This window comes from Pygocentrus nattereri, chromosome 25, assembly GCF_015220715.1.
Source record: "Pygocentrus nattereri isolate fPygNat1 chromosome 25, fPygNat1.pri, whole genome shotgun sequence".
NCBI classification, from domain to species: Eukaryota; Metazoa; Chordata; class Actinopteri; order Characiformes; family Serrasalmidae; genus Pygocentrus; species Pygocentrus nattereri.
This window is the reverse complement of record NC_051235.1, coordinates 30,918,595-30,934,934: the sequence shown is the minus strand read 5'-3', so window position 1 is coordinate 30,934,934 and position 16,340 is coordinate 30,918,595. Positions and strand designations below refer to the sequence as shown.

General features: G+C 40.6%; 1 protein-coding gene across 4 annotated transcripts in view; it reads left to right on the top strand.

Moving 5' to 3' along the window:
* cdh8 (cadherin 8) overlaps window positions 1-16,340 on the top strand; it is a 223,138-nt gene that overhangs the window by 147,411 nt on the left and 59,387 nt on the right. For all 4 annotated transcript variants that reach the window (XM_037534611.1, XM_017722221.2, XM_017722222.2 and 1 more), the window contains exon 4: window positions 12,665-12,784. In XM_037534611.1, the coding sequence (XP_037390508.1) occupies window positions 12,665-12,784 (120 nt within the window). The remainder of the gene's footprint in view (window positions 1-12,664; window positions 12,785-16,340) is intronic.

The following is a 16,340-nucleotide window of genomic DNA, read 5'->3' as shown; positions in this document are numbered from 1 at the left end:
TACATTTTTTAAACAATTTGAGAAACTCAGCTGCTGTTTACATTATGTGAAGATTTCATGGTAAATGGACTAATAGAAATGCTCCAATCCACATCCACCCGTCCAGACCCTGCCCGTCTGCAGGGACAGCAGAGGAGGGGAAAGTTCAGCTCCTCACTGCTGGGCTTTAGTTACATTTAGGGATCATACGCCTTCAAAGAGGGGGGCAGTTATTTATTATCTCCCCCCCTAATTCTTCAGTGATGTGAAGCTGAAGTCAGAGATTCTCCAGATTCTTGCTCAACTTTCCCTGTTCCACCTTAAGTGGAGTAGCATTTACATCCTGGTGCTTCAGGCATCAGAACTGCTGGACTATTTAAGGTGGAACGGGGAAGTTACGCAGCTAGCTACTGAGACATTAGGATGATATTAGTGATTTTTTGTGCTTGTTATGAAGAAAAATGACCAAAATCCACTGAAACCTCATTAAACTATGATAAAACAGTGGTTATTGTAATTTTGTAACAGAGAAAATTCTCACTTTTGTGGGTTTCTTTGGTCTCTTGTTCAGCCGTGTTGCCAGTTTTTCTTTTGTTCTCATAACTCTCGATTTGTAGCCTTTGAAAAACCTCCGTTTGGAGGGTCATGTAGCCCTAACACTTCGCCCTCCCCCTCTATCTCAACAAGAATTGGGCTCAGCGGTAGGGGCGAGGGATGAAACGGGACTGGGCCTTAATCTGATTTTACTGCACCTTCAGTCTAGCAAATCTGTACTTACACTTTTAGACCTACATCTTGTACATCTTCTATCCATATCTTGTATATGTCTTATATGTATCTGTAAGATTTCTATGTCAATATTTATCTGTTGTTTATCTGCATCTCATTTATTATGTCCCTCAGACTTATTACTGTACAACCGTACTTTGGAAATACTGCAGTACTAATGAATATTGTATATATTTGCATATATTTAGAGTCAGTAGGCCGTATTCAAATTTCAGATTTTATTATTATTTTTTTTTTCAGGACAAAAAATAAGCTCACAAGCCTCAAAAATGAAATACAACTTCAGATTTGTGCTCAGTGAGTCCCTCTTTCCCTTCATCCCAGCTTCCGTTCTTTCCAGGAGACTCACTTTCAGCTCCTCAGAGAACCTGCAGACACACCTCCAAAGCTCAGAAGCTGGTTGATTTTCTGACGTAATCAAACCCATTCAGTGGTGCTGAGGTCTGGACTCTGGGGTGGTCAGTCCATCGTTCAGCTTCTTTGTCTGATGTGTCCGTCTCCTTTTCTCAGTGAGGTTCTTCTTGATCAGCTACACGTCCTTTCAGACCCCCAGCGCTGAGTGGTCTTCTCACAGTGGAAGGATGGACAGAAACACCTGTGGATGTTTTCAGATCTGAAGCAGCTTGATCTTTTCCTCTCTCTCAGAGATCAAAGCTTTCAGTGCTGTTTATGGGATGGGGGCAGTTTTGGGGTTGACCAGCTCTTCCAGGTGGTTGTTAGGAGCCACAATTTCTCTATAGACTTTAATCATGTTATTGCCTCCTTCCTAATGAGAGTGAAATATCATATATCTACTGTCTTCAGAAAAATGAATGACTTTTCCATTTTGACCGGAGGGTCTCTGAATATTGCACAGGTACTGTACTAAAGTTTGGGCGACTAGCAGCAGCCAGTTTAGTGGTAATGCTTCAAAGGTCTGTTGTTGGGAGATTTCCCTTAACAGTGGCAGCAGACGTACTCCAGCAGCTAGACAATGGCTGCTTTTGGAATCAGTCCCTATTAGAGAAACAATGCGGTGTAGCATGTCGGCTGTTCTACATTGTTGTTCAGATTCTCAATGACCCAGCTAGTTCACTATATAACAAACACTGAGTAGTGAATAGTGAACAATTTAATGAATAAACCATTCAGTGTATGACGCATAGAATGGCCTATAAGACATGCTGAAAGAACATTTACCAGCAGAGACTTGACACTTTTACAGCTCCCAGAACTTTTGCAGAGTACAGCTAATTTTTTTTCCTCACTGCATAAAGTACTGGAACTTTTGGCACCAAAAGCTCAAACTGTTTTTGGTGGCACTTTCCATGAATGTCACATTTTTGAGCATCTATGCATACATTCATAACATGTTATAATGCATTCATGAGGCATTATTAATATGGTTATACATATTTAAAAAAATGAAGTACACTTAATTACACTTTATAGCCACGTTTATTTCACTTTATAGCCACGTTTATTTCACTTTATAGCCATGTTTATTTCACTTTATAGCCACGTTTATTTCACTTTATAGCCATGTTTATTATACATTATGACTTTTTTTACATAATGCATAATAATGTTAATAACATGCTATATTTGATAGTGCTGTCATTATAATTTGTTCCCTCACTGGTTCTAATACAAAGCACTAGAACCCTTCACTCTGTAACACTACAGTAGTGCTGGTTTCTGCTGGTGTTCTATTGGATATGCAGTGTTAAGTCAGTGCCAGGCTAATGATGGTGAACATTAACAGTGGTGAACATTAACAGTGGTGAACATTAACGGTGGTGAACATTAACGGTGGTGAACATTAACGGTGGTGAATATTAACAGTGGTGCACATTAACAGTGGTGAACATTAACAGTGGTGAACATTAACAGTGGTGCACATTAACAGTGGTGAACATTAACAGTGGTGAACATTAACAGTGGTGAACATTAACAGTGGTGAACATTAACAGTGGTGAACATTGACTTTCCCACATTGGGTGAAACTCTGATGCTGCTCTAGTTTAAACTCTGACATTTGAAGCCTGTAATGAGCTTTATTGTGTTTTAGTGTTTCAGTAAATCCTTCAGTAAATTCTTCAACTTTGAAGCCTCAGTCTAAACCCTGGAGGAGGCTTTAGTCCAGCACGCTCCACTTTACTGAGAGCGGACTAATACAGCTTATGAGCTCTTATAATGTGTTATGAACAGTACTTCTAATGCACTATGTTAAGAATTCACAATGCATAATAAGCATGGCTATAACATGTAATACATTTTTATAAATATGTCCAGCCATGTTTATGAAGCTTTATAAAGGCATTATAACATGCTGTGAACATGTTTATAGATGCTTACAAAAGTGACATTCATAAATAGTGTTTTTTTTCCACCCCAGTAGCAGTTGATCCAGCACCAAAGGGTTCGGTTTTATAGTTTACCTTCCCAGAATTGATATCGACAGTACCTAATGGTGCTCAGTGGGAGTTCTCCTTCTTTGAACAGCCAATAACAATTGGGAAGGGAGGAATTACTTCATCCTCCAGGTGAGGATAGTCATCTAGCGCTGTTACATCACCAATAAAAGCTCCAGAATGTAAACTAGGACGCTATTTAGATGTGATAAATCTTATTCTTTATTATTATTACTTTATCTTGAACCTGCTAATGTAACCTAAGATTGAGGCTTATTATTAGCCTCCATGGAATGTGTTTGCTCATATTTTCACACTTGGCACTGGCAAATATAAGCTTCCTTTGATTCGATCAGGCTGTATAGACATTTATACAAGTTTATACAGAACAGTGAGGCATATTCTTTCTTGTTGCTCAACAAATTAAGATAAATATAAAGCAAGACTGCTAATTAGCTTAATTAGATTCGTTAGAAAGGCAAAGAAGTACAAAGAGCAAAGAGATGGAATCTTTTATATCTAGTTATCTAGCTCTAGTGCAAGAGCAACTAGAACTAGAACTGCGGATTCTGTTGGTTCCTGTTTGGGTCAGTTTTGAATGTTCACTGAATGAACACCACTATTGACTCCCATTGACTTTCTGTGTTATTGTATCCCGTTTTTTTTTTATTTTTTATTTTTTTTAATTGGGGTGTGTTTTGGTGTGAAGGAGCTCCATTTATTTATAACTAACTCTGAGATTGTTGAGAGCTCCACTAATTTGCCTCGCCTTTTAAACCACACGGACAAGCGCAGCACAGTTAATAGGTGGTCCTATGCCCAGTTAGTGTTATTACCTACAGCAGTAACTAATTAAATATTAACTTTAAACGTCTTTTGGCATTTTTACGCTTTGCCTTCTCACATATGGACACCATGATTCCAATGATATCGCCACCTACTGGACATACATACATCCCTGCAGAACCAGCCAAGCAGAACTGCTTACGTGAGACCACAGTACTTCAGTATTTATCCACAACCTCCCACCACGGTTCTCAAGGAGGCTTGCTATTGATTTTCTATCACTGCATCCGTGTATACAGTAAGTACAAAGTCTAGTTTTTTTTTGTTTTTTGTTTTCCTTACTGGCCCGTAACAGAGTCCAGTGCCCCAGTGGAGTGTTTCAAATGTAGAGCTGACATTTCTCCAGACACAAATACCACTTCAGTGTCTGCTCATGCCAAAACAAGCCCAAACACAATAAAAAAAAAATGTCAAGGTCCCTGGACGATTTCAGGTACATAAATTATGATGTGACATTTATAGAATTTGACTGAAATGTCTTATTGCTTTTATCCACTTTTGGATGGACAACATTTAAAGTTCATTTCGGAATAGCTACAAGCAAAGCGGCTGACTTCAACGATTGAGTTCAATGGACTCCTTAAGTTTCTCCTCGGTGACCTTATTGTTTTGTCTATCTTTCTCGAAGCTCATCTTCACCACCATCAAGGCAGTCCTAAAGGCAGCTTCTATACAGCTGCAGACAATATCCCCACAATCGGGTTTCCGCAAGTGTCCGGGGCCCAAGGGTGCAGGCGGTCCAGCAGAGGCGAGAGTGGGAATTCTCCATACAATATCTCGCAAGGACAAGCTAATCTGTACTGATTTGAAGCTGCGCCAATAGAAGGCTTCTCTAATCCCTCATTCTTTTTATCAGAGGACTAGAAGGGAATTTCTCTTCTGTGTGAGAGGGGAGAGGGAGTTATTTCATGGCCCACTGACTCCACAGTTTTAGAGAATGGTTGTCTTTTTTTTTTCCTTTTAATTTCCAAATCTGTATGCAGCGAGGCAGCGTTTTGCTCAATATTTGCTGCATGCATAGATTCACAGCAGGCAGAAATATGGAGGCAAAGTCACCTCTGCCAATTAGCACAGCTTTCTAAAGTTAGGAATACTGTGCTAACTAGTAGCCCGGAGGAAAGTTAATGTACAAAAATAAGCTACACAAAAACGGTGCAAATCATGGGATCAGGTATGCGCTATATGTTGGCCGATTAACCCTTAGAATTCACACGTATCACTGGCGAGAACAAAAAAATAACAGGCTGATATTTTATTGGAATGTTTACTGGATAAAAGTGGTGAAAAAAACTGCCATGTTTACATTTTTGACATGGAACCAAATGGAAAAGTCGGAAGGGCAAACCAATACAGAATACAAACCGGGGGGAAGTGGAATTCATCAGTAACTAAATACGTAATTTCTTAGATTTTCTTGTGCACTTGTTACGACCAGGTCTAAGGTCAGGCCATAACAGAAAACGAGAGTGGACTCTTGCCCTAGGCCTGCGGTCAGAGCAGAGACCGGACAGCCTTTAAATCAGAAAATTACAGGTTTATTTTCTTCAAAAGCTCAGATGAGCTGAGATGATGGCTGCAGGGATGAGCGTTTGCCAAAATAACAAAAAAAACTACCCACGATGACGAAAAATGAAATAAACCTAAAAACAAAAGAGACAAAAGGACGTTATAGCTACCCTAATCCACCTCCTTACGCAGGAGAAAATGGTAACCAAAACAATGTGGCACCCATCTGATCCTTTTCCAGTGTTCACAAGAGTTTCACATATGACAGCGTTTTAGGGCCACTGTTAATAAAAATAAGAATAATAGACTTCGAGAATAAAGTCATATTATTTAGAGAAAAAATCAAACGGTATGATATTTTGGGAATAAATTTGTAATATTTGGAGAGAAAAGTCATAGAATTACGACATTAAAGTGGCATTAATGCCAGGAAGGGTTGCAGTATTGTGGCCAAAGGCTTCGCGAGGTGAAGCAGCACCTCCTCGTGTTAAATGAGGGGCGTTCAGTTGGTGAAGTTGTGGTTTCATATCGATTCCCCCATAAAGAAACACTCAGCCTCCCCGTCTCTCCTGCTCATCAGCACCAGCCTGGTATAAGTGTTATGATTAAACTGTGTATCTAGAATAAAGAGCCGGACGGACTCGGAGGAAGCCGTCTGTCTGTGCTGTTGAAGGAGGATCTCAGGCAGGGTGGTCTACATGGCTATCAGGGGCTTCATCTCCCCCCATTCAAAGAGGGCATGAAGTTCCACAGACGGTGAGGATGAAGATCAAAATGATCCACAGAGAGACGGGAGTGAGTGGAGCTCCGGCGCCAGGACAGCAACTGAGACCCCAACTCATAGCAGCTTCCCCTACAGTTAGTCCCCCTACAGTTAGACCACCTACAGTTAGTCCCCTACAGTTAGACCACCTACAGTTAGTCCCCTACAGTTAGCCCCCTATAGTTAGACCCCCTGCAGTTAGACCCTCTACAGTTAGACCCCCTACAGTTAGGGGTTGGTTAGTGTAGTGGGTAACACCTCTGCCTTCTACGCTGTAGACTGGGGTTCAATCCCCCACCTGGGTAAACACCCTACACTGTACCAATAAGGGTCCTTGGGCAAGACTCCTAACACCACCTTGGCCTCCATGTGTAAAATGATGCAATTGTAAGTCGCTCTGGATAAGAGCGTCAGCCAAATGCTGTAAATGTAGACCCCCTACAGTTAGCCCCATACAGTTAGCCCACTTTATCCTAGAAATATTAATATCAAACTTTTTTCTTGAAACATTCCGACTTTATTCAGGAAATATTACGACATTTTTTTTTTTTTTCGAAATATTACAATATTTTATTTTTATTAAGAGTGGCCCTAAAACACCATCGTGTTCACAAAATCTAACAAAGCTTTCACAAACTTTCAAACTTTACTCACAAAGTGAAGCAAAGGGTGGCTCGGTGACCTCTTATCCCTCCGTGTACCTGCATATAAGGGAACGCGCAACAGGGAAAACACAGAATGCCAGCACAAGGCACACAAAAGGATATTATGACCAGGGGCCAAGGGGCCAAGGGGCCAAGGGGCCAAGCCCCAAATGGCAAAAAACTATGGTTTTAATGGTCTTAACAACAAAACATTAAACAGACAGATGCAGTAAGTGAGTGTGTCAGAGTTTTCCACTTAAATTTCTTTAATTGTTTAATTATTTTTAATTGTTTAATTGTTTCTTTAATTTGTTTTGTGTGTAAATTTGCAGACAGTATTTAACAGAAAGAAGAGTCGGTATCGCTCCACTCAGCACTGACGGCTTCAAACAGCTGAAAAGCTTTACTGACCTAGTTTGTGTTTGATGTGAGACCAAATATTCTCTACAGGGTTCAGATCTGGACTCTGGCCAGCAAAAGCCTTTAGTAAAACCATTCTATTAGAGTTTGGCCCATGTTTTAGTCCTGGAGAGGACTTACATTTGAACAGTCAAACAAAATAAAAGGTGTCAATGCTCAACACCTCAAGCTTGAAATATTTACCCAGACATGAAATTTAACCTTCATTTTAACAGATATTACTCTTCATTTTCTCCTTATACTATTGTTCCTTCCTACTTTCATTACCCTCTCATCACTACCTATTACTACTTACTCACGCTGTAGTCACTCACTTACATTTCTTTGATAGAAATAAGCACCAAGGTCTACAAGGCCCACGCTCATGAGAAGAACAGGGGAAAAAACCCAGGAAAGCACAGTTTAGTGCAGCTAAAGCATGTTTCATTTGTTTGGCCAAAAGCTTTTCTTGTGCTGTATGTTTAATTGATTCTATGTGAAAAAAGTGGAATTTAGGGGTGAAGGCCAATGTCAGCACCACACAGCGTTGACAGCAGCATTGTATGGACAATTTAACCTGACTGACCAACTTTAAGATGTTTTTAGAAAGCATTATTTGATGACTAAGTCAGTTAAAATTTACATTTAAACCTAGTTTAAGGCAGTTCTCATAGTGTGTGACTTTATATTGCTTTACAAACACTAATGACAAGTTTTATTGTTGCTACATTATCGGGGGTAAGGGGACGAGTGAGACCCCCTGCTGTGAAAAATAGCTTGCGTCTCTTCAGAAAGACAGCCATGCCAAGATAAAATGGACAACTGTCGCTTTCTTCATACCAGACCGTCCTGCACAACTGATGTAATAAACAAAATTCAATAAAAACTTGAATAAAAAAAAAAACTTCAATTAAAAACTTCAATAAAAACTCTAATAAAACTGTTAACCTGCCTGCTTAGCTATGAAGACCAAAATCTAGCCCACAAGTCATGTTTTTTCAACAAAATGCAAAAAAATTACAAGAGCAAAAATGCATAGATCCACTAAAGATCCCCCAAAGACTTTAAAAGAAATGTCTTTTAATGGCTAAAATAAAAAAGGCTTTAATGATGGAACTGGAAATGGAATTCAAGTCAAGGACTTGGTCCCTCCAAAACCTTAATTTTGTTTATTTTAAGCCGTTCAGAGGTGGGCTTCTTTAACCCAAGTGTGCTTGAGCTTTATGTCACGAACTGAGGTGGTGCAGGTCCTGCAGAAGCGAAGCAGCCCCAGACCGTCACACTACCACCACCATGTTTCACTGTTGGTGTGATGTTCTTATGGTGGAATGCGGTCTTGCCTGATTTAACAGGACTCATGTCCTCCAAAAAGTTTAATCTTTGACTCATCGGTCCACAAAATGTTGTCCCAGAAAACGAACTAGATGTCTGTTGCAAATGTAAGATGAGCCTTTGTGTTCCTGCTTTTGTAAAATATACACATTTCTGTCAAATTCATTCCGTCAATGTAACTGAAGAAAAAACTACATAGAACTGAGGCTCCTCCAAAGACCGCAGATGAAATGACATTTAAGGGGTACCATAAAAGGGCTTTAATGATGGCTTTGAAAACAGCCTAACTGGAAATAAAGTCAGGACTTTGACTCGGTCACTCCAAAACCTTAATCTCCTTTATTTGTGAGCCATTCAGAGGTGGACTTGCTTATGTGCTTCAGATCATCGTCTTGCTGCCTGACAAATGAGGCAACCCAAGTGCGCTTGAGCTTTAGGTCACCAACTGAGGTGGTGCAGGTCCTGCAGAAGCAAAGCAGCCCCAGACCGTCACACTACCACCACCATGTTTCACTGTTGGTAGGATGCTCTTATGATGGAATGCACTCTTGCCCGATGTAACGGGACACGTCTTCCAAAAAGTTTCATTGTCCCAAAAGTCTTGGGGGGGGTCAACTAGGATGTTATTTTTTGCAAATGTAAGACGAGCCTTTGTGTAAATGGTACACTTTCCCCCCAAACACATTCCATCAATGCTACTGAAGAAAAAAAAAAATGCATAGACCAACGGAGGGTCCTCAAAAGACTGGAGAAGAAATCACATTTCACGGCTACCACAAAAAGGTTTAAAGCTCTAACTAAATAGAGCAAACTCATTTCATTCCAGTGTGAATAGTGTCTCTAGGTGCCGGCTTACTCTCCACTGGACCTTCCAGCTGGTTTGCGATATTTGCTTCAGCTCAGCAACTGTCCAGAAGCAAGAGCGAATGAAAGTGTTGGAATAGCGGCACTCAGCGCTCTAGAAATCTGTAACGTCTTTATTAAGTTCTGAGCCTCGGAGGCAGCTTCCGAGAGAGGGAGCAGGAACGAGTAAATAAAAAGAAATATGCTCTTCCAAGAATGTGATAAATGGATTGCTTTTATCTTAACATGAATCAGGCGGCTGACTTACAGGGAGCACCAAACTAAGTCCCGAGGGTCTTGTGGAGTGTGTTTTCATATGTTTTTATAGTTTGGCTTAGTGATAAGGAAACACTTCATCTATTAAACACGTGGCGCGTACAGTCATCCTCCAACAGCCGAGCATGGCGAAATAACAACTGCGGTACACCTTCGTGTCCAGCTGTAACGAGCCGTGTGAGAAGTCGCAGGTAGAGCCCTGGCTTGTTTTCGTTTGTACACAACAGGCACATGAATTACTGACAAACATGCGTCTCTGAGGGCCACTTCAGGCTCTCTCTGTCTGAAATAATTGGGTTGCAATACTAAACCAGGTTTTGAAGCCAGAGTGCAATGGTGCTGGTGTTTTTCTCATTTATTTATTTTCTTTCTCGCTGTTAAAGGCGGAGATGCCGTGTCAGCCATTTATCATCTGTGGACGTTTACAGTATTGTGGCACAGTGCGAAACAGGTGGTAGACAATAGTGGGAGTACATGAGGAACATTCACTGAGAAAACACACAAACACGCTGCAGGGTCCATTTGTGAGCCACCCTCACCGCTGTAGGCCATAATGTGAACCTGCAAAAACACAAAAATGACAAAATGTAATATATGGGCATGTCCAGATAGTGTCCAAACAGGTGATAAGATATTGAAAAAAAGAGAAATACATGAGCATCAATATTTATTTTCTCTGGATTGTAAGGTAGTTATGTTTGCCATGGCAACCCAGGTTTGCACCTGCTCCGAGCTGCATCTCTGAGTTAATAGGCAGGCGGTAAATGTGAGACTGGAGGGAAGCATCGTTATAGGGGCACTCTCCGAAAGTGTGCTGTACACTTATCCCCTCAAGCAGGGACAAATAGTGAACCGTGAAACACACAGAATCCAAGAGGAAAGTGAAGAAACAAAGAGGAAGATGCAAACCAACACTCGTTGCCATTGCCACCTTGGAAATTTCCAGTAGGACTTGAATTTAAGCTTCTGCACGTTTTTTGTTGCGTTTAGTTTGGTGGTCTTGGGTTTTTCTGGCTGAAACCCACATTTCTCGACCAAACAGATGTTTGAGATGCACACTTGGAGTTTTTGATAAGTCATTTTGGTGATTTGTCTCATACTGCCATGAATATTTTGACAAAGTTATTGTTATGTTAGTTGTCCTCCGTTCAAATGTGGCGTTTGCATTTGGAATCTGTTGCTGGTAACTCTTGATATGAGGTTCAAGAACTTCACTGCTGGTTAAGCAAGACATCATTAGGCTAAAAAAAAAACCAAACAAGCCCATCAGAGAGACTGCAAACACATTCAATGTGGCCAAATCAAAAATTTGGAAATTCTTACATTCATACATTCCTGAAAAAAAAAAAAAAGAACAGTGAGCTCAGACCACGAACACCAGAGGGCCCAGAGAACTAAATAACCAAAGTGGATGAACCATTTCTCTGGTGAAGAAAAGCCCATTTTAAACAACATATCTGTGTCAAAGTCAACAATCAATGGAGGATTTCACCAGAGTAAACGCTGAGGGATCACCACAACAGTGGTAAGCCTCCAAAACAGCAGGGCCAGATCAAAGTTTGCTAAAAAAAAGAAATAAAACCCAACAAAATAAAAAGCCTGTACAGTTCTAGCAGAACATCTGATAGACAGATGGGAGTGATGGGAAAGAAGAGTGTGGGGAATGGAAAGAAACTGCTCCAAAACCAAGGCATATGACTTCATTTGGAGGTAGTGTTACAGCATGTATGACTGCCAATGGAACTGATTATCGATCAGATTCATGGTGATTAAAGCAGCGGGATGAATTCTGAAGTGTACAGGGCGATAATATTTATTCAGATTCAGCGAAATGCTTGAAAACTCAAAAAAGCAACCCAAGGGAGCAAAGAAAAAGAGTTTTAAGGCAGAGAAGTCGAGTGTTCTGCACTGGTCTAGTCAATCACTTGATCTGAAGCCCATCGAGTCCACGTTTCACTTACTGAAGGTAAAACTGAAGGTAAAAAGCAACAAGAACAAGCAGAAACTGAAGACAGCTCCAGTAAAGGCCTGGCAGAGCATCACCAGGGAAGAAACCCAACATCTGGTGATGTGTATGGGTTCCAAACTCTGGGCTTCATTGGCAGATTTTTAGTTTACATGCACATTTTTGCCAATTCACATTAAAACACATTCTGATTACAGATTAAGACTGAGGTGTTTATTCTCACTCTGCTCAGCAATCTGATGGAGAATCTCCGTTTACATGCTCACTACAAGCAATCCGATCCAAAATGACATGCATGGATAGAGAACTGTTTAGTGTAGATGTTACCATGACAGCGAGCATCACGTGAGGTCCAGTCAGAGTGAGATGAGCAGCAGTGAGCAGTGATTGTGTTTTTAACTGCTTTAAAATGACGTCAGACTCAGGAAAACGTCCTTCACACGTCCTTATTAAAGAAGGCCGAGAGGAAGACGTCGTGCTCTGAGACGCATAAGCTGGACGTCCGTCCCACCGCCGTCTTTTAAAGATCAGAGCATGAACTTCGTCTCCTCTGCAGACCAGTTTCTGCTCCGCCGTGTTGAACGGTATAAACTCTCACTGTGACGCGACACCCAGGCAGAACGGACTGAAACTTTCCGATAGGGAATGTAATCGGATACAGGCGTTTACACGGATATTATGCTGCTATTTAATAGATTCTTTACATGATTACAAGCCTTGTTCAATCGGATAGAAATTGCCTTTGAAGTGGCCGAATTGGACTAATTTATTCCATATGAGGTGTTTACATGGATGTATTCTATTCTGATTGAGCTATTAGTCAGATTATCAATGAATTATCAGAATGCATGCATGCATAATGAGCTTGCTTGAGCCAGTCAGCGGAGCTTCTTTTCTTTTAACGCTGTGTTTATTGCTGTTTGTGTAGGGACATCGGTCATGAGGGTCACGGCCACTGACGCTGACGATCCTGGATATGGAAACAGCGCTAAACTCGTCTACAGCATTTTAGAGGGGCAGCCTTATTTCTCCATTGACCAGTATGATGGTGAGTTTGCTGCTTTTACACGTTTACACACATTCACACGTTGCTCTGCAAAGTCCAGACGCTCATGAATTACAAAAATCATGTAAATAATTGTTTTGTTTTAATCTGATCCCACCCCCCCCCCACCCCCCCCCCCCCTTTAGATAGCGATGCTTGTTAATGATAATGCCACACATGCCTGTGTTGTTTATTCTAGCAGGCCGGGTCATCTTTTGATATGAATAAAGGTGGAAAAAGATTTCAAGTAATTAAATAAACGGGGAAAAAATGCATCCGAAAGACAAACAGAACTAGCGCTGAACTGAAATGGCGTGTGGAGTAATGCACGCCTGCTTGATTTAAATGACAGGGCTATCTTTGAATTCCATCTGCAGCTCTGCTTCTTTTCAACCTTGACTTTGTTTTTTTCCTAATTGCATTTTCAGCCGACTTGTTAACAGTGTCTGTAAGCAACATGATTAAATAATGGTGAAATTACATTAATAAGCAATGAGATGGAAATGAACAGCTCGTAATTTGGAAACACAACAGACAATAAACAAGGCTTGTGTCTGTCCAAATTGTATGTGCATATTAAACAAATATAGCTTGTGTTTTTTGTTGTTGTTGTTGTTTTTGTTTTGTTTTTTTCCCCTGGCTTTCTAACATACAATGACTGCTCCACGACACAATGCATTTCAATCACTCACTGCCAGTCAAAGTGTGGAAATGCAAATGGTCGAGGGAAGTTTGAGGAGCTTAAATTGAGTAGCAGTGAGTGCCGTGATTACTGAGCACATGCAGATGGCTCATTCAAGTGAGCCAGATGTTTTAATGAATGTTAATGAAAAATAAAAGGTAAAGGGAAAACAACCATTAGGATCCATTTGACACTTCCAACACTACGTAGGAAATGAGACGCATTCAATAAATAAGTAAACATCATGCTTCAATTCATCGCTGGCTTAATTGTTGGCAGGAATCTTCCCAAATATCTATGGAAATGAATGTTTGTGTTTCTTTCCCTCTCTGATGATGAGGAATTCATTTGAATAGTTTAAGATTATACTGGATAAGGAGGCTAAATGCATAAAAAATAACAAAACAGTGACGTTCTTTGCGTACGTCTTTCAGAGTTTTGTCCAAATAACATTGGCTCTCAAATCAAAACCTTAGTTGCGTTTCCATAGGTTTTTATGTTTGTTATGACATGTTTGTCATTTGGAAACTGAGTTGAAATGGAAGTGCTACGTGTTTAAGCAGGAAAATAAAGACAAAATCTCTGAGTCAATTGTAAAGATGAAAGAAAAAGATATCAAAAGAATTATCGCTTTCTTTTACAGCCCACGTTTATTACTGACTACATAAGCCCTCTGTGACAACTGATGTAAACCTACATAAACATTTATAAACACTAACATTAGATGCTTTGATGACATATTGGCATAACATAAACTATCTGGACAAAAGTATTGGGACACCTACACATCACACCTACAGGAGCTTTTATGAATCCCATTCTAAATCCATAGGCATTGATATGGACTTGGTCCCCTTTGCAGCTCTAACAGCTTCCACTCTTCTGGGAAGCTTCTACAAGATTCTGGAGAGTGTCTGTGGGAATTTTTGTCCGCTCATCCAGAAGAGCATCTGTGAGGTCAGACACTGATGTTGGACGAGAGGGTCTAGCTCATAATCTCCATTCTAGTTCATCCCAAAGGTGTTCTATCGGGTTGAGGTCAGGACTCTGTGAGGGTCACTCAAGTTCTTCCACACCAAACTCACCCAGCCAGGCCTTTATGGAGCTGCTTTGGTCACTGGGTCTCAGTCACGCTGGAACAGAAAAGGTTCTTCCCCAAACTGTTCCACAAAGTTTGAAACATGGAAACCCATTTCATGAAGCTCCTAACGTGCAGGTTATTTTGCTGATGTTGCTTCCAGAGGCAGTTTGGAACTTTTAATAAGTGATTCAACGGATTACAGACACTCTGCGCTTCAGCACTCAATGCCCCACTCCGTGAGTTTGGTGGTCTACTGCTTCGTGGCTGAGCCATTGTTGCTCCTAGACACTTCCATTACACAATAATAGCACTTACAGTTGTCTAGGGCAGCTCTAGCGGGACAGAAATTCCATGAACTGGCTTGTGTCAAAGTGGCATCCTATAGCAGTGCCATGTTTAAAGTTATCAGTATGACCCATTGTACTGCCAGATAAATCAAATCGAAAAGAAATTATATTAAACTGCTTGAAGTAAAGTCTTATTTTGCATTATATTGTATGCTAAAGTTATAAAGTGTTACTAAAAATACCTATGGTATTACTATGGTATTTTATTTAAGTTCTATAAAGTTAGTATTCAGGAGAGGTTTGCATTATGACAACAACAAAGTACTTATTAACATTTTAATTCATCTTCTTTTGCTTTATTTCCATATTTTCTCAGTGGTAATTGTAATCGAGTGTGGTTTCTCATGGCTGTGCAGCAGTTTCACATTAATGTAGATCCATTATCTTATCACTCGACCCCAATCTCACCAATAAAAGAGTGCAAATCAAGTATACCCACCTTTGAAGGCAAACTCATATGTTACACTGTAAAAAGTGGCTCATAAGATCTTCGTGAAACTGGACTTCATGCAGTATCAAGCAGTTTAACTAGTTTTATCCAACCTAAATAAATACTTTGAATGAACGATTCTTTCAGTCAGTGGTTTTTTAAGTTGAATAAACAAAGTTCAGTTGCTTGCTACTATATGAAGTTGTCTTTTAAGTAGATCTGATGAGCCACTTTTCACAATGTTAGGCTGTTTTTATCCTTTAAGTATATATTTTAGGTTTATAAAAGGCCGTGGTCATGTACACTTTAAATGATCCAACTCCATATATCGGTTTGTTTACATACTTCCTGAGGACCGAGCCAATAGAAACAACCCAAATTAATTACTAAATGACTTTAATAGACATTAAAGTTTGGAAATAAGTGATACTTTTTGATCCCACAACCGGGGAAATTTCACCTCCGCATTTAACCCATCCGTGAAGTGAAACACCACATACACACTAGTGAACACACACACTAGGGGGCAGTGAGCACACACTTGCCCAGAGCGGTGGGCAGCCCTATCCTCGGCGCCCGGGGAGCAGTTGGGGGTTAGGTGTCTTGCTCAAGGACACCTCAGTCATGGACTGTCGGCCCTGGGGATCGAACCGGCGACCTTCGGGTCACAAGGCCAGATCCCTGACCTCCAGCCCACGACTGCCCCAAATACAAGGTTTTATCACGACAGTGACGATACCATCTGAAATTTTGTAAAGGTGAAAGAATCGTGAACTATTTTTTGGAGGACTCTGTCATGTGCTACAAAGACAGAGCAGCAAGAACATTAGAACTGTGACAGTGTCTCTAATAACTGTGTAGTTACACATGAATAACATATGCAACAACACGATCTATGGCTGTGTCACAGCTGGACTACAGGAGCACAGCCTATGTAATTACACGTTTATCAACTTCAGTTTTGCCTCGTGTGACACAAGTGTAAGTTTTTGATGCACTACAGATCAGAAGCCTTTTCC